Consider the following 21761-nt stretch of genomic DNA (forward strand, 5'->3'; position numbering starts at 1 on the left):
GCAGTCCAGTATGAATGAAACATAATTATACCTATGTTTTTGTCAGATTGGCAAAAAATACCATATTTTTTGGTGTGCTGCAGAATTTTGGTAATTATTTTATGTGTGCCATGAGATAAAAAAGGTTGAAAATTGCTGGTCTAAAACAGAGTGCAGAAATTTAAAATATTCAGTTCAACAGCAATACATGAGTTAATATTTTCCCTTAATTTTGTAAATCTAAAGTGAACTTTTCTCAATTTCCTTTGGTTGTTTTATGCCCTACAGTAAAGAAAACAAGAGTATAAAAGGGAACCTTACTCTTTTAATGACTTCCCTTTTTTGGTTGACTCCTCCTCTATTATGTAGCCTTCTGGTTTTTTTGTGCATAAGTAAGATGATTTTTAGAATTTTTAGTGGCGCTCTTCATTAGGAGAACATTTCTAGGGAACAATACAAGAAGATTTAGAAATCACAAGACTTTGGAAGGGACAAACTCAGAATGATGCCACATGAAAACTCTGGATCTCCTGGTAAAAGTTTCTTGTTTATTCTACATTTTATTTAATGGAGCATAACATTATTCTGATAGCCAATGGATGTGATTTAATAGTGATTGGCATCTGGACAGTAAGGAATAGGAAAAGAGCATTAAGGTGATATGGCAGTACCTCTTATCTGCCATAGACTTTAAATAAAGATGTGAAATAAGGATTAAATTTGCCATCAGTTTTGTAATACTGCTGAAGTGAGATTAAGTAAAGAACTGAAATTAATTGAACTGTACTGGGTATAAAAACAATTATTGTTAGAAAAGATAGAACATGTAAGATTGAACATTAATTAAAAGTTGATTACCTAGAAGATATGTAGAATAATCCTCCTAAATGTTAAAATCTACTTTATGATTTAAATGAATGTGTTAAACTCATTTTGGATTTTTACTTTTTTAAGTCTTTTTTTTTTAATTGAAGTATAACATTACATGAAAGCACAAATCGTAAGCATAAAGTTCAGTGACTTATCTTATAGTAAGTGCTCCTATGTGGTCACCACAGCATTGTTACTTTTAAATTAGTGTTAGGTTATAAAGAAAAAAGAAATGAGGATGCCACCAGCTTTAAAGAACATTGTATGCTGTATCTGGAGATAAGCTTCAATATTTGGGATTTTCCAGTATAACCATTCTTGGTTTATTCCATTAATGTAGTATTCAGTTAGTATTTAGCAGACTCTGTGCCAGGTACCAGTGAAATTATGGTGAACTTGATAGAAATAATCTATTCCCTCATGGAACTTGCCATCTAACAATGTGGATCCAGTAGACTCGGAGAGGGGAACATTAGTTGAATATTATTCTGTGCCTTTAGGTAGAACTATCCACTTCTAAATTTCATTAATGCCTTTTCAATTTTCCAGGTTTTAAGGCTGCTCTTGCAATTCTTTTCCATCCCCAATTTTCTTATAATAACTTACCTGTAGGTTGCCTATAAACATGAACATTTTAAAAGCTATTTGATATGATTTTTTTCTGTTTGCCTTGCCATTTAGAAGAAAGGGTTTTCTGTCTTGTTGTGACCCTTTTTGTAAATCTCAAATCTCTGAAAGCATCTGCCTTCTCCAAAGTCTCTTTGGGGGAAGACTCCACTTTTTCCCTTTTTCTTTTTTTCTCAGACTTTAGAAGATGCTTTGTCCACTTGAGTCCCTTCACTATTGCTGTGGTCTCAGTTCTTAGTACCTGTTTGATCACTGGTTCTCTTGGTGAGTACTTTGCCAAATCTACTTGCAGCCTTAGCTCACTCTGACAAGAATCACTGAAAAGCAAATAATTCTCCTGAAGGTCAGATAGCATCTAAAAACATACAACATGGTTTCAAAGGATCAGATATGAAACACACAAAATAAGAAATGAGCCATGCAACACACACAAAAATGAACAAAACAGTAGCATAGTTTCTCTTAAATTAAAATAAACTCTCATTAAAAACTGCATTTTCTTAAAATTTTTAAATGTTTAACTAAAATATAGGAAATAATACAGAGGAAGAGAAACCTCAGAATTATTGGGATAAAGAAAATCTTAGGAACACTATAATAACTTCAAATGCCAAAACTTATCTAAAATTTGGAGGCAAGATGTACATAGAACACAGATTTCTCTGTTAGCTAAAATAATTGTGAGATGGCCCTGGCCGGTTGGCTTAGCGGTAGAGCGTCGGCCTAGTGTGTGGAGGACCCGGGTTCGATTCCCGGCCAGGGCACACAGGAGAAGCGCCCATTTGCTTCTCCACCCCTCCGCCGCACTTTCCTCTCTGTCTCTCTCTTCCCCTCCCGCAGCCAAGGCTCCATTGGAGCAAAGATGGCCCGGGCGCTGGGGATGGCTCTGTGGCCTCTGCCTCAGGCGCTAGAGTGGCTCTGGTCGCAACATGGCGACGCCCAGGATGGGCAGAGCATCGCCCCCTGGTGGGCAGAGCATCGCCCCTGGTGGGCGTGCCGGGTGGATCCCGGTCGGGCGCATGCGGGAGTCTGTCTGACTGTCTCTCCCTGTTTCCAGCTTCAGAAAAAAAAAATGAAAAAAAAAAAAAAAGAGAAAAAAAAAATAATAATAATAATTGTGAGATGGTGGCTGAAACATTTGGAAGGAGTGTAGGGGAGAAGGGATTTATTTTATAGTAGAAGATAACAGGAAAGTATCTTCATCTAAACTTTTATTTAAGTAAATACATTTCTGTTAGACTTCAACTAGTATTTTTTAAAAATATATCATGGTATTTTACATATCTATGAAATAGGTGTAAAAGTCCTTGTAATTGTTTCTTTCATTTTCACTATCATCCTTGTTTCTATAGATCTTGGGATTTTGGAGAAATTTATGTAGCTTATCCCTTTAAATAAATAGTTTTAAAGAGTAAATTCTCCATGAAGATGATATAAATTGACATTATAAAAAATATCAGCCCTAAAATAAAGATATTATATAGTATTGTATTACTTAGCTTTACTGGTTTATGCCATTGTTCAATTTGAAGCCTGTGACACCAATATTTGTATTTGAATTCTTATGAAATAACATTCTCCTATTGTACTATGGATGGATCAGGAATGTTTCTCAAACCTGGGTTTTGGAAATAAACAGAAAGTTTAAAGAATAGTAATTTTCTCCTTGCTCTTTGGATCTTGACCAACTGCTGTCTTGGCCCATTGTTGCAGGAGGAACAAACAAGGACCTGAGACTCGTGGCTGGTGTAAACAACTGTTCTGGGAGAGTGGAGGTGAAATATCAAGAGGAGTGGGGAACTGTGTGTAGTCATGGCTGGGACGAGAATGCAGTCTCTGTGATTTGTAGGCAGCTAGGATGTCCAACTGTTATCAAAACCCCTAGATGGACTAATTTCAGTGCAGGCTCTGGACGCATTTGGATGGATCACATTTCTTGTCAAGGAAATGAATCAGCCATCTGGGACTGCAAACATAATGGATGGGGAAAACAAAACTGCACTCACCAACAAGATGCTGGCGTAACCTGCTCAGGTAAAACCTACATAAGTTAAACCTTTGACATGAAAATGCTTTGTGGGAAGAAATAAGTAGATGGGTTCAAAACAAAAAAGGAACCAAGTTTTCGTAGGTAATCAAGTTCATCTATAAAATTACCCAATCCATGGCTAAAAGACCAGAAAACACATGGGAAAGCCTACATTAAAAAATAAATCAAAAGAGATTCTGAACATATCTATCCATGAGGAATAACTAGCTTCAATTTTATATTCAGTAATCTTACCACAACCTCCTACTTCTACATAAAAAAAAATCATTATATCTAAGTTAATTAATTGTCCCCTTTCCTAGTGACATGCTGCTTTCATGCATTGACCTATAACATATACATTTTGTCCACTGTTAATCAACTCACTGAATCAAGAAATCTTCTTCATTTTTTTTCTTAAGTGAAAAGCGGGGAGACAGAGAGACAGAATCCTGCATGCGCCCTGACAAGGATCCATCCAGCAAACCCACTATGAGGCGATGCTCTGCCCATTAGGGGCCTTGCTCTGTTGCTCGGCAACCCAGCTATTTTAGCCTGAGGCAGCCAGGGAGCCATCCTTAGTGCCCAAGGCCAACTTGCTCCAACAGAGCCATAGCCACAGGAGGAAAAGAAAGAAATAGAGAGAGAGAAGGGAGAGGGGAAGGGGAAGAGATACAGATGTTCGCTTCTCCTGTGTGCCCTGACCAGGAATCGAACCCAAGACATCCACACGCCAGCTGATGCTTTACCACTGAGCCAACCAGCCAGGGCCTTAAGAAATAAATATTCTTAGTACTAATTCTTCTTTATGGAGGAAGGGTGTATCACAAAGTATAATTATGTTTTCCAATGTACAATGCTATGTATTTTATTTATGTAGTTGTTTTAATTTATAAAACATTTTGTAAATTTTATCTCAGTTGACCTTTTTACAATAACTCAGAAAATCATATGTCAGACCTTTTTGCTGACAAATCGTAAGGTCAAATTTCTGACCCAGTTCAGATTCCTGGGCTTCTCATTTCTCCTTGCTCACTTTATTGACCTCTTATGCAGCCTTCTCATCTCCCAGCCTCCCAGCCTATCTTTTAGAGACAGTAGGACTAATTGTAGAAAGAACTTATCTCCACCCCGGCATTGTAGTGTAAGGGGGGCAACACAAGCTAGTATCCAGGAAAATGCTGGACTATATTCTAGCTCAGTCTCTCATTAATACTATTATTTTGTGCAATTTGTTAAATCTTTGTAAACTTCAGTTCCTGAGAACTCGATGATAGAATACATATAAACCTACTGATACACTGTCTGGTATGTAATAGGTGTTAAAAGTTAAAATTAATTTCCTCGTGGCTCACTGTTTTTCATTACCATGACAACTCAGTCCTCTTCTCTCTCTCTTTTCCCCTCTTCCCCCCCTTACTCCCTCCTCCCTCTTCCCAAACCTCCCTTTCCTCCTCTTTCTTCTTGTCTTTTATGTTGATCATTATTCAGGGAAAAGCAATAGTATCATGTTTATCAAACATCTACAGAAAAGTTAAAAGTCATAATAAATCTTGCCAGGCCCTCACCATATTTATTGCTATCTCTAGAGTTCATTTTTTTAAGCTAAGAAATGGCTCGTAGTACTTTTAACTCTTGTTTTGTATTTTTTTATGTCTCAATATGGAGTTAATCAAACTTGCTTTTACAACTTACACAGCTAAAGCTCCAATAGATGCACAATAAAAAGAATGCATAGCCACTTAATTTACTAATTTCATGGGGTTTCAGAGACTGAATTTCTGAGCTTCTCCACCCTGATTAATGTTCAATCCTCAGAGCCTCTGGCTCTTAGGAGATTTTATTATTATCACATGCAACAATATAGCATAATAGTACAGAGAATAGATTGGTGTTACACTGCATTCCCCCCCCCCCCCATCCTAGGTATTTGGTCCTGTGCCAATTATTTAACCTCCATTTGCTTAACTGTCAAGAAGGAATCATGGTAATAACACATAATGCTTAAAGTTGTGAAGACTAAAGAAGAGAATATATCTGATGCTTGGACTAGCATATGCATATTTTAATTGTGAACTATTACTAATTATTTATAATAAAAAAATCTTGTTAAATAGAGGTCTTTGCCTGGAGTTTAGAGCTTTTAAGATTGAATGATTTTTTTTCAAAGAGTGACTTCTAAACATTTTGTTCAAAAACCAACAGTTCTTGTTTATCAAATATCCCAAATTTTCATCTCAAATCTTTTCTCTGGTATTTTAGCCCTAATAGAAAATCTAACAGAAAGTGTATAGAGAAAATTTTCTTAATAAAAAAGTTGTTCTTTGCTAGAAATGGTACCAGATACTTTGGGTATGGAGAAAAAATCTTTAATTTAAACAGGAAATTTTTTTTTGATTAAATTTTATTTATTTATTTTTTTTAATGGGGTGACATCAGTAAATCAGGATACATATATTCAAATTTACATGTCCAGGTTATCTTGTCTTTCAATTATGTTGCATACCCATCACCTAAAGTCAGATTGTCCTCTGTCACCTTCTGTCTAGTTCTCTTTGTGCCCCTCCCCCTCCCCCTTCCTTCTCCCTCTCCCCACTCCCCCCATAACCACCACACTCTTATCAATGTCTCTTGGTCTCACTTTTATGTCCCATCTACGTATGGAATAATGCAGTTCCTGGTTTTTTCAGATTTACTTATTTCACTCCGTATAATGTTATCAAGATAAGAAACAAATTAACTTTAATTTTTGTCCTTAATTTTTAATAATTTGGCATAGGGTGTTCTTATAAAATATTATGCATTCTTATGCATTTTATTTTTGCTTTTTTCTGTTTTCTGATTTCAAGTTCAACTTCAATTATTCATGATCTGGATTGTTTGTAATAGAGATTAAAATAAAGACTTTAAATGTTCAACAAATTACCAGTTTGTCATTTTTACTATTTTGTGTTGTGGACCAATTTTTTTCTAGTTTTTTAAAATAATTACTTTGAGTCCATTTTATCTATTTTACATAAAAATATTTACTCTGTCTTAATAAAACAAACAAACAAACAAACAAAAATAAAACCCAGAAAGTAAATTTAATCTGTAAAACATTTTCATTGGTAAGTAGATGTAGATAAAAATCCTCATTGTTAGTTTTTAAAAGATTAAAAGTGTCCAATATGCAAAGATGGGCAATATCCAAAATGAGTCACTATCTTAAGGAAAGCATAAAATCCTTAAGTGTCCTGAGAAATCTTATTTTCTAAAATTACTTCTGAGTTAATATCACTTTGAATTTGGTCTTTCTCTGCTCTAGATGGATCCGATTTGGAGATGAGGCTGGTGAATGGACAAAACCGGTGTTCAGGAAGAGTAGAGATCAAATTCCAAGGACAGTGGGGAACAGTGTGTGATGATAACTTCAACATAAAACATGCTACGGTAGTTTGTGAACAACTTAATTGTGGAAGTGCTGTCAGTTTCACTAACAATTTCCTAGACGGTTCTGGACCAATCTGGTTTGATGATCTTGTATGCAATGGAAATGAGTCAGCTCTCTGGAACTGCAAACACCAAGGATGGGGAAAGCATAATTGTGATCATTCTGAAGATGCTGGAGTGTTTTGCTTAGGTAAGGACTAATCTGGATTTCTTCTATTCTCCAAAAGAGGACAAAAAAGAAGAAAAAGATGGTACGGGTAAAAGTCTTAAAAATTCCAACTCTTAAATTCACCATGACATTTACTTCCTTTGTCACTTTATTGTTACCTAATTTCAGGTTCCAGTTCTGATACCTGTAACATTTGACCTGTGCAAAAACTTTTTTTAGTGTGAGACAGACTGACAGACAGGAAGAGAGAGAGATGAGAAGCATCAACTTGTAGTTGCAGCACTTTAGTTATTCATTGCTTTTGCATATGTGCCCGGGGGGGCTCTAGCCAAGCCACTGATCCCTTGCTCAAACCAGTGACCTTGGGCTCAAGCCAGTGACCTTAAGCTTCAAGCCAGCAACTGTGGGGTCATGTCTATGATCCCACACTCAAGCCAGGATCCTGGAGCTCAAGCTCATGGGCTTGCACTCAAGCCAGAAACCTCAGGGTTTTGAACGTGAGTCCTTAGCATCCCAGATTGATGATCTATCCACTGCACCACCACTTGGTCGGGCTACCTGTGGATATTAAGATAGATTAGGAAGGAAGGATGAACAGTGCAATTGAGATTCAAATAATGAGGATTGAAGGAGGTGTTTAAAGAATAGTTTGATACCAAAAAAAAAAAAAAAAAAAGCAAGAAAGAAAAGAAAAATAGAAATGGCTTAACTAGCAACTTTTGCTTTCTGGATGAGTTTAAAAGCAAATCACATACCCTCCCTTGCCCTTCTGATCACCCTCTATTTACAGAAGTTCCTTCCCTTTTTAGCTGCACTAACCCACCCCTTCCCAAACTATTAGTCCAAATTTACAGAATCAAATGATTAAACAAATTGTTGGTTTCCTATTAAATTCTCATTATGCTACTACTATGGTACTTTTTGAGAAAATATTTGAAATATTTTTAATAAAGCACTTGCATCCAAAATATATAAAGCACTCCTATGACTCAATAACTACATTTAAAAATGAGCAAAACATCTAAACAGACATTTTTCAAAAGAAGATATACAAATGACCAAAAAACAAATTTTAAAAATGATCAACATCACGAGGCATAAGGAAATGTAAATAAAAATCACAGTGAGATGCCACTATATAGGTACTGAATGGCTAAAATTAATATTGACAATAGAAAGTACTGGTGAAAATGTGGCACTGTATCTGTCTATAAACTTTTATGTTCTATACTTCTATACTTGATTAGGGGACAGGGGACAGAGATTTGTATGTACCAGGATGACATTTACTTTTTTGCACTTGAGTTATTATTTCTTCTTTTTTAACTTTGGGCAAAAATATCGTTTTATTTTGCGTTTATAGCAATAGTAAGGATGAACTTTTTTGTAATGTTTATTTGTTTCTTTATATTTCCTTTTTAAAAATATTTATTTATTTTAATTTATTGTGTTTACATAGATTCAAATGTCCCACCAATATATCTCCCCCCCACCCCCTTGTTGCCCTCAACCCCCTTTAAACCTCCCCCAACGCTTTCACCCCTTCCTCCAGGATTTGCAGTCCTGCTCTCTATAATGCTGTTATGTATATATAATTTCACTAATCTCTTTCCCTTCTTTGATCTAATCCTCTCATCCTCTTTCACTCTGACCGCTTCCCCTATGGTCCCTTTGATCCTGCCTCTGCCTCTATTCCGTTCCTCAGTTTATACTGTTCATTAGATTCTTCAATGAGTGAGGTCATATGAAATTTTTTTTTCTCTACCTGGCTTATTTCACTTAGCATAATAGTCTCCAGGTCCATCCATGTTGTCGCAAAAGGTCAGATTTTCTTCATTTTCATGGCTGCGTAGTATTCCATTGTGTATATATACCACTGCTTTTTAATCAACTCATCCACGGGAAACTTGGGCTGTTTCCAGATCATGGCTATTGTAAACAATGCTGCAATAAACATGGGGTACATTTTTTCTTTTGAATCAGTGATTTGGTATTCTTAGGATATATTCCTAAAAGTGGAATAGCTGGGTCAAAGGCAGTTTGATTTTTAATTTTTTGAGGAATCTCCATTCTGTTTTCCACAGTGGCTGCACCAGTCTGCATCCCCACCAGCAATGCTGGAGGGTTCCCTTTTCTACACATCCTCACTAGCACTTATTATGTATTGTTTTGTTAATGAGTGCCATTCTGACAGGTGTGAGGAGGTATCTCATTGTGGTTTTAATTTGCATTGCTGTAACGATTAGTGATATTGAACATTTTTTCATATGCCTATTGGCCATCTGTATGTCCTCTTTGGAGAAGTGTCTGTTCATTTCTTTTGCCCATTTCTCGATTGGATTGTTTATCTTCCTGGTGTTGAGTTTTACAAGTTCTTTATAAATTTTGGTTATTAACCCCTTATCAGACATATTGTCGAATATGTTCTTCCATTGTGTGGTTTGTCTTTTTATTCTTTCATATTGTCTTTAGCTGTGCAAAAGATTTTCAGTTTGATATAGTTCCATGTGTTCATTCTGTCCATTATTTCACTTGCCCATGGAAATAAATCAGCAAAAACATTGCTGCGAGAGATGTCGGAGAACTTACTGCCTATGTTTTCTTCCAAGATGATTATGCTTTCATGACTTACATTTAAGGCTTTTATCCATTTTGAGTTTATTTTTGTAAATGGTGTAAGTTGGTGTTCTAGTTTCATTTTTTTTCAAGTACCTGTCCAATTTTCCCAACACCATTTGTTAAAGAGACTGTCTTTACTCCATTGTACGCTCTTACTTTCTTTGTCAAATATCAATTGACCATAAAGGTGTGGGTTTATTTCTGGGTTCTCTGTTCTGTTCCATTGATCTGTATGCCTGTTCTTATGCCAGTACAAGCTGTATTGCGTACAATGACCTTGTAGTATAACTTGATATTAGGAAGTGTGATACCATCCACTTTATTCTTCTTTTTCAAGATTGCTGAGGCTATTCGTGTTCTTTCTTGGTTCCATATAAATATTTGGAATAGTTTTTCTATGTGTTTGAAGTATGCCATTGGTATTTTAATAAGAATTGCATTGAATTTATAGATTGCTTTGGGTAATATAGACATTTTAAGGATGTTTATTCTTCCTACCCATGAACACGGTATATGCTTCCACTTGTTTGTATCTTCCTTAATATCTTTTATCAACGTTTTATAATTTTTCAAATACAAGTCTTTAACCTCCTTGGTTAAATTCACTCCTAGGTACTTTACTTTTTTTGTTGCAGGAGTGAAAAGGATTGTTTTCATAATTTCTCTTTCAGACAGTTCATTGTCAGTGTATAAAAATGCCCTTGATTTCTGAGTATTAATTTTATATCCTGTCACCTTGCTGAATTCATTTATCAGGTCTAGTAGTTTTTTTACTGAGACTTTAGGGTTTTCTATGTACAGTATTATGTCATCAGCAAATAATGATAATTTTACTTCTTCTTTTCCAATTTGGATGCCTCTCTTGAGACCTCTTGATAGAACCTACAAGTGATCTGTTACTTGATTGCAACTTGTGCTGGACTCAGAGGTTTTGGAGGGTCTACACTGCAAATTGAGACCAACTGCCACTTGTGCCAGGCTTGTGGCCACTTAGTTGAAGCAACATTATAGGCCACAACTGGCTATCACCATTACCAGGCTTGGGGCCACCTGATGAGAGTTACAATGCAAGTTGAGATCAGTCGCCACTTGTGCTGAGCTTGGGAACACTTAGCAAACTGAGGCTAGCTGCTGCTTCTTTGGGGTGTGTGGATCTTTAAGAGATTTGGAGAAAATCCGCAGTGCAAGACAATGGAAGGCCACTTGTGTGGAAGAGCCATTGGAAGAGTTTCAGGTCAAAGGAGTGAATTGAGCAGGGCAGGGTCTCAGGGAATTACCAGGGTACAGAATGTTGTTAGCCAGATAAACAGAGAGCACAGATTTCCCATCTGTATGGCTGGCAGGGTGGGAAGAGTTCAGCAAAGGAATGTCCATTTCCAGAGAGTTGCCCCAACCTCTGCCCCTCCACCTTTCACTCTGAAGTTATTCAATTTAGTTTCTCCTCAAATGTCCCTGGAGCTTTTCAAGATGCTTCCTCTGCACTGGAGCTTAGATCAAGGGAGACTGTGAGTGAATGAGTCTCAGTCTCACAGTCCCTTTATGACCTGTAGTACCTCAAGCTCTAGAAGTTCTTTGTCTTTCTTGAACACAATTCCCACTGGTTTTCATAGCCAAAGGTTGTGAGGACTCCTCTTCCCAGCACTGATGCTCTGGGTTGGGGAGCACAAAGTGGGGCTGGGAACTTTTGCTCCTCAGGGGGACCTCTGCAGCCAAAATTCTCTTCTGGATTCTTAACTGCCCCACTGTGAATGTGGGACCTGCCATTCTGTGTCTCCACCCCTCCTACCAATCTTCACATGGCTATTTATTTATATCCTTAGTTATAGAAATTCTGTTCAGCTAGTCTTCAGGTGTTTTTCAATGAGGGCTATTCTTTAATTTATTTATTATTTTGATGTGGTTGTGGGAGGAAGTGAGCACAGAGTTTATCTACTCTACAACCTTGACCAGAAGTCTCTTATTGTTTCTTTATCACTGATTTATTTTGTGTCCTTCTTACAGATGGATCAGACCTGGGCCTGAGAGTGGTAGATGGAGTCAGTAATTGTTCAGGAAGATTAGAAGCGAAATTCCAAGGAGAATGGGGAACCGTGTGTGATGATGGCTGGAATAGTGATGATGCTGCTGTGGCGTGTAAACAACTGGGATGCCCCACTAACATCACTGGTATTGGTCGAGTTAATGCCAGTGAGGGAACTGGACCTATTTGGTTTGACCAAGTTGGCTGCCAAGGACATGAATCTGCCATCTGGCAATGTAGACACAATGGTTGGGGAAAGCATTATTGCGATCATGCTGAAGATACTGGTGTCACATGTTCTGGTAAGTTAAAAACAGAAAACGTAGGATTTGTGTTCTTTAGAAGTAAGAATAGGTATGAGGTCTCAGAGACAGAAATATCTAATAATTTCTATGTTGGGAATTCTTCTACAGTTGTGATGAATCTTTTTGTGTGTGTGATGAATTTTTAACATGTTCTTTATTTGACTAATTTGGAGAGTTGTCTGACTCAATTTTCTGTAATAATTATTCTGATGGCTATTAGGTTCTAAATATTCCTGGAGCTCTGAAATATATAATGATATATTTCTTTTTTTAAATACCTATCTTGTTCACTTTTTCTGCCATTGACAATTTTTATTAACCTTTGAAACTATAACCTCAATTTTAATCAAATGTATTATCTATACTGGCTGCAAGAAAAGACATGAGATGGGAAAACCATAATTTCCTGTTTCTCAGTATCTTGGGAGGAGCAAGATTTAAAAAAATTCTTTGTAAGTTAACCTCCACATGTATCTATAGCCTAAGTTTATGTTTGCTTTGCAGATGGATCAGATTTGAAACTGAGACTCGTAGGAGCAGACAGCCGCTGTGCTGGGACAGTGGAGGTAGAAATTCAGAATCTAGTAGGAAGAGTGTGTGAGAGAAGATGGGAACTGACAGCTGCTGATGTGGCATGCAGGCAGCTGGAATGTGGATCTGCACTCGACACATCCTATCATGTTTATTCCAAAATTAAGCCAACAAACATATGGCTGATTTTATCAAAAAGCTGTAATGGAAATGAGACTTCTATTTGGCACTGCAAGGATTGGCAATGGGGTGAATCTGACTGTGTTATGTCTAAAGAAGCAAGAGTTACCTGCTCAGGTAAGACTTTCAATCAATGTATTAAGAAGTTTGATTTAAGGTTGGGAAATACATTATAAGTAGAGAGAAAAGTTTCTGCAAATGCACAGGATCAACAGAATCATGGAAAAGCACAGTATCCCCGGACAACTTCAGGCTGAAGAATCAGGTATGATTGATAAGAGTAATAGGTATTAAGGCCTTTAAGGTACCATGATAGAATATTTTAAAGTATGCTAACTTAATGTTTATCATTTGTTCTTATTTTTAGTAGATAGGTGATATTGAGGAATCTACCAAAGCTCTCTGTGCTGCAATTTCCTCAAAAAAAAAAAGTGGTGGTAACAAAAACAATTACCTCACAGGAATTACACATCAAGTGATCAATAATTTGTTATGATTATTAATAGTAGCATTAGTACTACCTATCTTCACTGATTAATCTTTGTGATAGACCTATTTATTTATTTATTTAAGAGGTAGGGAGAGAGAGAGGCAGGCACATTGAAGTGCTCCTATATGTGCCCTGACTGGGAAATTGAACCACTGACCTTCATAGTCTGGGACAGTGCTCCAACCAACCAAGCTATCTGGCCAGGGCTTTATTTTTATTGATTTTTAAAGAAAGAGAGAGAAAGGGAGAGAGAGCAGAAAGGGAAGCATTTGTTGTTCCACTCAGTCATGCATTTTTTGGTTGCTTTCCATGTGTGCTCTGACCAGGATCAAACCTGCAACCTTGGGGGGAGGGAGGGTGTAAAGAGGGATAAAAATGAGGTGATGGAAAATGATTTGACTTTAGGTGATGGGTACACAACATAATCAACAATTCAAATGCTATAGAAATGTTTACCTGAACCCTATGTACTCTTACTGACCAATGTCACCCTGTTAAATTTATTCACTTTCTAAATAAAGTTTTAAAAAACAAACAACCCCCCCCCCTGCAACCTTGTTGTTTTGGGATGATGTTCTTAACCAACTGACAGGCCAGGGCTCTGATAGACTTTTAAACCCATCCATTGTAAGTGCTTAATAATATTTATTGAAAGGATGAATTATTATATAAATAATATAGAAACATTGAATTATCTTGAAGACAAAATTAATGTAAAAATATTTGAAATGCAGTTGATATTTGTGACCATGTCATTGATTTGTTAGAAAAATAACTTAGAAGCAAGGACACCACTTAGGAAAATATTGCAAAGGACTATATGACATATGATAAATTACATTAAAGCAATAGCAAAAAATATGCAAAAGAAATACGTTGGAAGACTGACAGAGATTGGTGACTTTCCACATGTGCAGTGTATTGTGAGGGGCAAGATTCTAGGCTCTGGAATATGCTGCCTAGTTTTAAATCCCAGCCCTTCACTATTTGCTATATAACCTTAGCAAGTTACTACACCTCTCTATGTTTCAGTTTTCTTATTTGTAAATGAGTATAATATTAATAATTATTCCCTAAGGCAATTTCAAAGACAAAATAATGTTTGTTAAATACTTAATAAAGTGCCATTATAGAAGAGGTGTTCATTCACTTAATGTTCACTACTATCATTATTACATTTATAGTGGATAAAGAAGGGGCTCAATTCCAGGTCATTCTAATTTTGTCTAGTTATCATAAATTGGGTAAGATTACAGTGGGCTTGTCAATACAAAATTCATTCAATTTTGAACACTTTCAGTTCCAGATGTCCAAGTAAATATGTTTATAAATATAAATTTAAAGAAAAAAATATAGATGAATACATTTATTGGCAGATAAGAGATGCCCATTGATAAGATAGGTAAGTTGAGGATAGAACCTTCAGCCAGGGAATTCATGAAAAGTTCTGCCAGGCAGGAAAAAGGAGAAAACCGGAGAAAGTCTTATGTAACAACTGCTACAGATATCAAAGAGAAAAAGAGGTCTGATGTTCATTTTGAAAACAGAAGGTGCACTGAAAACCTTTACATAAAACCATTTCAAAAGGTTGAGGCAAACCCCAAAGTTCAGTAGGTAGAGAATTGAGTATAGGGCTAAAAGACAGAGGGCTAAAATACACATTATCTGTGGTCTCCAATGTTATGAACAACATAAGAAGATAAAGGAAGGAAAAAGTTGTCATGCCTCCGGGAGTGGCTTCCTCCAGGAGGCAAAGTTTCAGAATTTAGATTTTCAGAATTCGGATGAAATTGTCTAATGAGGCATGGGCAGATCTAGAATTTGCTATGCCCACTTCTAGGCAGAAAGACCAAGAGGAATGAGTGTGAAAAAAAATCATTAAACACCCTGGCCTCCCTTTCTCACTCTTTACTCCTTTCCTTACTTCCATCTGAAGGAAAAATCTTGCAATTATGTTATCTCTCACTTGAAATATTATTTTTTCAGACCACAGGAAACCCAGACTGGCTGGAGGGGACATTCCTTGCTCTGGTCGTGTTGAAATAAAACATGGCGATACATGGGGCACTGTCTGTGACTCTGACTTCTCTCTGGAAGCTGCCAGTGTGCTGTGCAGGGAATTAGAATGTGGCACAGTCATCTCTCTGCTGGGGGGAGCTTACTTTGGAAACGGAAGTGGACAGATCTGGACTGATGAAATCCAGTGTGAAGGGCACGAGTCCCATCTTGCCCTTTGCCCTGTAGCACCCCGTCAAGAAGGGACTTGCAGCCACAGCAGAGACGTTGGAGTAGTCTGCTCAAGTAAGATGAAAAGAACACATTCAATTTGTTTTTTGGGGTTTTTTTTTTTTACAGTAAAGAAAGTAGGGGTAGGTAATCATAGACATCTTTTTAAATCCCCTTTTCCTTCCAGGATATACAAACATCCGCTTGGTGAATGGCAAGTCCGGATGTGAAGGAAGAGTGGAGCTCAAAGTTCTAGGGACCTGGGGATCTCTCTGCAGCTCTCACTGGGACATAAAAGATGCCCATGTCTTGTGCCAGCAACTCAAATGTGGAGTTGCTCTTTCCATCCCCGAAGGAGCACATTTTGGGAAAGGAAATGGTCAGGTCTGGAGGCACATGTTTCACTGCACTGGAACTGAGCAGCACGTGGGAGACTGCCCTGTAACTGCTCTGGGTGCACCGCTATGTTCTGCGGAGCAAGTGGCCTCTGTAATCTGCTCAGGTAAGAGGATCAAGAGCAGTCAATGAGCAGCCTCCCCCTTGGTGGTGTGCCTGAAGAGCAGGTGTACCTGTAGGGAAGAACAAAAGTAAAAGGGAAAGGTCTATTTTGAGGGGTCATGAGAAAAGTACCAGAATGGTAACTTCATTTGTCTTTTTTTAGAGAAAGTGTAAACTTAATTTTTATGGAGCTCATAGTTATTTAGTGCTTACCATGTACCAGCCCTTCTCCAAGCACCTGAATAATTTTCTGCCTGGTTGACCCATCCCCCTTTCTCTCTAAACCTTTGTTTGTCCTCAGCCCATCTGTCTAATACTTCATCTGGCCTCCCTTCCTCACCTTCCTGTTTGAATCTTGTATGACTGAGCAGTTTGCTGTTTGCAGGAAACCAGAGTCAGACACTATCCCCGTGCAACTCATCATCTTTGAACCCAACAAGCTCTACCATTTCAGAAGAAAGTTCTGTTCCTTGCATAGGTGAGAATCAGTGACCAATCTATAAAAATGACTTCAGTCCTTTGGAGTGTGTTTTATTAATATTTTACTTTCTATTTACAGAGAGTGATCAAGTTCGCCTGGTAAATGGAGGTGGTCGTTGTGCTGGAAGAATAGAGGTCTATCACGAGGGCTCCTGGGGGACCATCTGTGATGACAGCTGGGACCTAAATGATGCCCATGTGTTGTGCAGGCAGCTGAGCTGCGGAGTGGCCATTAATGCCACTAGTTCTGCTTATTTTGGGGAAGGAACAGGGCCCATCTTTCTGGATGAGATAAACTGTATGGGAAACGAAGCTCATATCTGGCAATGCCATTCACATGGCTGGGGACGGCACAATTGCAGGCATAAGGAAGATGCAGGAGTAATCTGCTCAGGTAAGTTATGCACATAACCTCTGGTCATAATTCCATAAGAAAGGACTGAAGTAAGGCAGTGGGGGTATTAATCTGAGAGATTCCCTAAAAAGCAGGTATAGAGGGAACTATTGCAAGAGTCAGGATCCCAGAAGTATAGGTTTGATGAATTAGTGCTACTTCCTGTGCAAGGTAGTATAAAGTCAGAAGGAGAAATAGTCATAAATGAGCTTGCATATCATGAAAATGATGACAAAACCAACAATGAGAAGTTTTTTTTTATAAATATATGTGGAGCTGGATATTGGGTAAGGATTCAATGCACCACTTAATAATCACTGTATCGATAAAGAAGTAGATTGAAAGGGACAAGAAGAAAGACCTCAGAGCTACATTCTACAGAGAAAAAGATACTTACTATGTCCAAGCAACTTTTCATAACAGACAAATTAGATGTATTTTTCATAGCAGCAAAAATTAGCATAAAGGCCACTGATCTTTTTTTGTATTAAAAGAAGGGAGTCCTATGAATTTTCAGAGAAGACGTGAAACTACTAACTTTGTATTTCACCCCAGAGTTCATGTCTCTTAGGCTGAGCGATGAAACCAGCACAAAGACCTGTGCAGGACGTCTGGAACTTTTTTACAATGGAGCTTGGGGCAGCATTGGCAAGACTAACATGTCTGCAACTACTGTGGGAGTGGTATGCAGGCAGCTGGGCTGTGCAGATGAAGGGACTATTAGCCCTGTATCTGTAGCAAAGACAATGCCCAAGTACATGTGGGTGGACAACATTCAGTGTCCTAAAGGACCTGACACATTATGGAAGTGTCCATCATCTCCATGGGAGCAGAGACTGGCAAGCCCCTCAGAGGAGACCTGGATCACATGTGCTAGTAAGTATTTGTTGGCCTATATGAATATTCCATTCTGTGACTCCACTACCATCTGATCTCATTAAGTAGCAATAAGTAAACTCTAGTTAATACCTATATTACTTGTGTGGCATAATTGGTTTTTTTAATTTAAACAACATGTTTTCAGGTTCAGAGATTATTTTTCCAAAGAATATTATACTTTCCATGGTCTTCATGAAAGTTTTATTCAATTGTTTTCTTTGTGAACAAATTAGGAACAGAGAATGTGATTCAGTATTTGACTACTGAATAATAGTCTACCTTATCTTTCCAATTTTTCTTTCAAATATTATCTTCCTGTACTAATATAAAGAAAGAAGAGTCATAAATGTCAATCTTAATGTATTACTACCTTCTCTATCTTCTTAAACTTGCAGATTTCTATGTACCTGATAATCTCCCAAGATTATCAGCTTTTTTTTTAATTTAGAAAATTAAATTTAACAAAGTGAAATTAATCAATAAGAGTACATAGAGTTCAGATAAACATTTCAATAGCATTTGAACTGTTGATTATGTTGTATACTCATCACCCAAAGTCAAATCATTTTCCATCACCCTATAATTGTCTCTCTTTACTCCTTCGCCAACCCCTCCCCTATATCCCCCTGTTAACCACTTCACTTTTATCTATGTCCATGAGTCTCAGTTTTATATCCCACCTATGTGTGAAATCATACAGCTCTTAGCTTTTTCTGATTGACTTCTTTCACTCAGTACAATGTTCTCAAGGTCCATCCATGTTGTCATAAATGTCACTATGTCATCATTTCTTACAGCTGAGTAGTATTCCATTGTATATCTATAACACATCTTCTTTATCCAATCCTCTATCAAAGAACATGGTGGTGGTTTCTATGTCTTAGCCACTGTGAATAATGCTGTGATGAACATAGGGATGCATGTATCTTTACATACCAATGTTTTCAAGTTTTAGAGATAGATACCCAGCAGAGGGATTGCTGAGTCACATGGTAATTCTATTCCTAATTTTTTGAGGAACTACCATACTTTCTTCCATAATGGTTGTACTAGTTTACATTACCACCAGCAGTGAGTAAAGGTTCCTTTTTCTCCACAGCCTCTTCGAACTTATTACCTGTCTTGTTGATAATAGCCAATCTAACAGGTGTTATCTCAATGAGATAACAGGTAGCATCTCATTGTAGTTTTGATTTGCATTTCTTGAATAGCTAATAAAGATGAGCATTTTTTCATATATCTGTTGGCCATTTGTATGTTTTTGGGAGAAGTGTCTGTTCAGGTCTTCTTCCCATTTTCTAATTGGCTTGTTTGCTTGCTTGTTGCTGAGCTTTGTGAGTTCTTTATCTATTTTGGATATTAACCCCTTATCAGAGCTGTTGTTTGCAAAGATCATCTCCCACTTGATTGGCTGCCTATTTGTTTTGTTGTCAGTTTCTTTTGTTGTGCAGAAGCTTTTTAGTTTGAAATAGTACCATTCATTTACTTTTGCCTTTACCTCCCTTGCCTTAGGAGTCAAATTCATAAATTGTTCTCTTCCATCAAGATCCATGAGTTTAGTACCTATGTTTTCTTCTATATAATTTATGTTTAAGTCTTTGATCCATTTTGTATGTGTGTGTGACAGAAACAAAGAGAGTCAGAGAGAGGGACAGACAGACAGAAAGGGTGAGAGATGAGAAGCATCAATTCTTCATTGCAGCACCTTAGTTGTTCATTGATTGCTTTTTTATATGTGCCTTGACCTGGGGGCTACAGCAGGGTGAGTGACCCCTTGCTAAAGCCAGTGACCTTGAGCTCATGCCAGTAACCTTGGCTTCAAGCCAGTGACCTTTGGGCTCAAGCCAGGGACCACGGGGTAATGTCTATGATCCCACACTCAAGCCAGCAACCCGCGCTCAATCTGGTGAGCCTGCACTCAAGCCAGATGAGCCCAAGCTCAAGCCAGCTACTTCAGGGTTTCAAACCTGCGTCCTCTGATCCTAGTCCAATGCTCTATCCACTGTGTCACTGCCTAGTCAGGATTTTGGTCCATTTTGAATTAATTTTTATGCAGGAAGACAAACTATAGTCAAGTTTCATTTTTTTTGCATGTGGCTTTCCAATTTTACCAGCACCATTTATTGAAGAGGCTTTCTTTTTTTCATTGTGTGTTTTTGGCTCTTTTGTCAAATATTATTTGTCTCTATATATGTGGTTTTATTTCTGGGCTCTTGATTTTGTTCTGTTGGTCAGTATTTCTGTTTTTCTGCCAGTACCATGCTGTTCTGATTATCGTGGCTCTAAAGTATAATTTGAAGTCAGGTAGTGTGATACCACTGGCTTTGTTCTTTTTTCTCATGACTGCTGACTGCTTTGGCTATTAAGGGTTTTTTATGTTTCCATACAAACCTGGTAATTTTTTGTTGTTGTTCTGTTTCTTTAAAAAATGACATTGGGATTTTAATGAATATGCATTAAATTTATATATTGCTTTGGGTAATATGGCCATTTTAACTATGTTGGTTCTTCCAATTTATGAACATGGAATATTTTTCCATTTCATTATGTCTTTTTCAATTTTAGGATTGCTTTGTAGTTTTCAGTATATAAGTCCATCACATTCTTTGTTAAGTTTATTTCTAGGTATTTTTGTTGTTGCTATTGCAATTGTAAAATGAATTGGGGGTTTTTTAGTTCATTTTCCAAAGTTTCATATTTACATATTGCAAAACAATAGACTTTTAAATATTGTTTTTATATACTGCAATTTTACGGGATTGGTATATTGTTTCTAATAGTTTTTCAATGGAGTCTTTGGGCTTTTCTATATATAGGATCATGTCATCTGCAAAAAGTGATACCTTTACTTCTTCTTTCCTGAAATAGATGCCTTTTATTTCTTTCTCTTGCCTGATTGCTCTGGTTAAAACTTTCACAACTATGTTGAATAAGAATAGAGAGAGTGGACATCCTTGTCTTGTTTCTGATTTTAGAGGAAAAACCTTCGTTATTTCACCATTTAGTATAATGTTAACTGATGGTTTGTCATATATAGTCTTCATTATTTTGAGGTACTTTCCTTCTATACCCATTTTTTTGTGTGTATTTTTCTGAAGTTGGAAACGGGGAGGCAGTTAGACAGACTCCCGCATGCGCCCGACTGCAATCTACCCGGCATGCCCACCAGGGGGCGATGCTCTGCCCATCTGGGGCGTCGCTCCGCCGCAATCAGAGCCATTCTAGCACCTGAGACAGAGGTCACAGAGCCATCCTCAGTGCCCAGGCAAACTTTGCTCCAATGGAGCCTGGCTGCGGGAGAGGAAGAGAGAGACAGAGAGGAAGGAGAGGGGGAGGGGTGGAGAAGCAGATGGGCGCTTCTCCTGTGTGCCCTGGCCGGGAATCAAACCCGGGAATCCTGCACTCCAGGCCGACACTCTACCACTGAGTCAACCGGCCAGGGCCTTTATACCCATTTTATTGAGTGTTTTAAACATAAAAAGATATTGTATCTTATCAAATGCCTTTTCTGCATGTATTGATAGGGTCATATGATTTTTGTTCTTTGTTTTGTTGATGATGGTGTATTACATTGATTGATTTACTTATGTTGAGCCATCATTGTGCTCCTGGAATGAAGCCCACTTGATCATGATGTATTAATTTTTTAATGTGTTGATGCATTCAATTTGCTAGTATTTTTGTTTAGAATTTTTGCATCTGTATCTATTAAAGATATTGGTCTGTAGTTTTATTTTTTGAGTTATCCTTGCCAGGTTTTGATATGAGGATTATGTTGGCCTCATAAAATGTGTTCAGAAGTATTGCTTCTTCTTCTATTTTTTGGAAGATTTTGAAAAGGATAGGTACCAATTCTTTGAATGTTTGATAGAATGAACTAGTGTAGCCATCTATCTGGTCCTGCACATTTTGGAATGATGGTTTTTGATAGTTATTTCTATTTCTTCCTTGCTTATCAGTTTATTTAGGTTTTCAACTTCTTCACGACTCAGTCTAGAAAGATTATATCGTTTTAGGAATTTATCCATTTCTT

The 21761-nt window shown here is 37.4% G+C and overlaps 1 protein-coding gene across 2 annotated transcripts in view; it reads left to right on the forward strand.

The window, feature by feature from the left end:
* The first annotated feature begins 378 nt into the window (after positions 1–378).
* The window catches only part of CD163 (CD163 molecule), a 33557-nt gene continuing 12174 nt past the window's right edge, over positions 379–21761 (forward strand). For both annotated transcript variants that reach the window (XM_066357783.1, XM_066357789.1), the window contains exons 1-11: positions 379–512; positions 1654–1740; positions 3190–3510; positions 6813–7127; positions 11727–12047; positions 12555–12878; positions 15238–15552; positions 15665–15979; positions 16361–16453; positions 16535–16849; positions 17405–17725. In XM_066357783.1, coding sequence (XP_066213880.1) covers positions 482–512; positions 1654–1740; positions 3190–3510; positions 6813–7127; positions 11727–12047; positions 12555–12878; positions 15238–15552; positions 15665–15979; positions 16361–16453; positions 16535–16849; positions 17405–17725 — 2758 coding nt within the window. In that variant the 5' untranslated portion in view covers positions 379–481. The remainder of the gene's footprint in view (positions 513–1653; positions 1741–3189; positions 3511–6812; positions 7128–11726; positions 12048–12554; positions 12879–15237; positions 15553–15664; positions 15980–16360; positions 16454–16534; positions 16850–17404; positions 17726–21761) is intronic.

The sequence above is a fragment of the Saccopteryx leptura genome, chromosome 1, assembly GCF_036850995.1.
Source record: "Saccopteryx leptura isolate mSacLep1 chromosome 1, mSacLep1_pri_phased_curated, whole genome shotgun sequence".
Classification (NCBI taxonomy): Eukaryota; Metazoa; Chordata; class Mammalia; order Chiroptera; family Emballonuridae; genus Saccopteryx; species Saccopteryx leptura.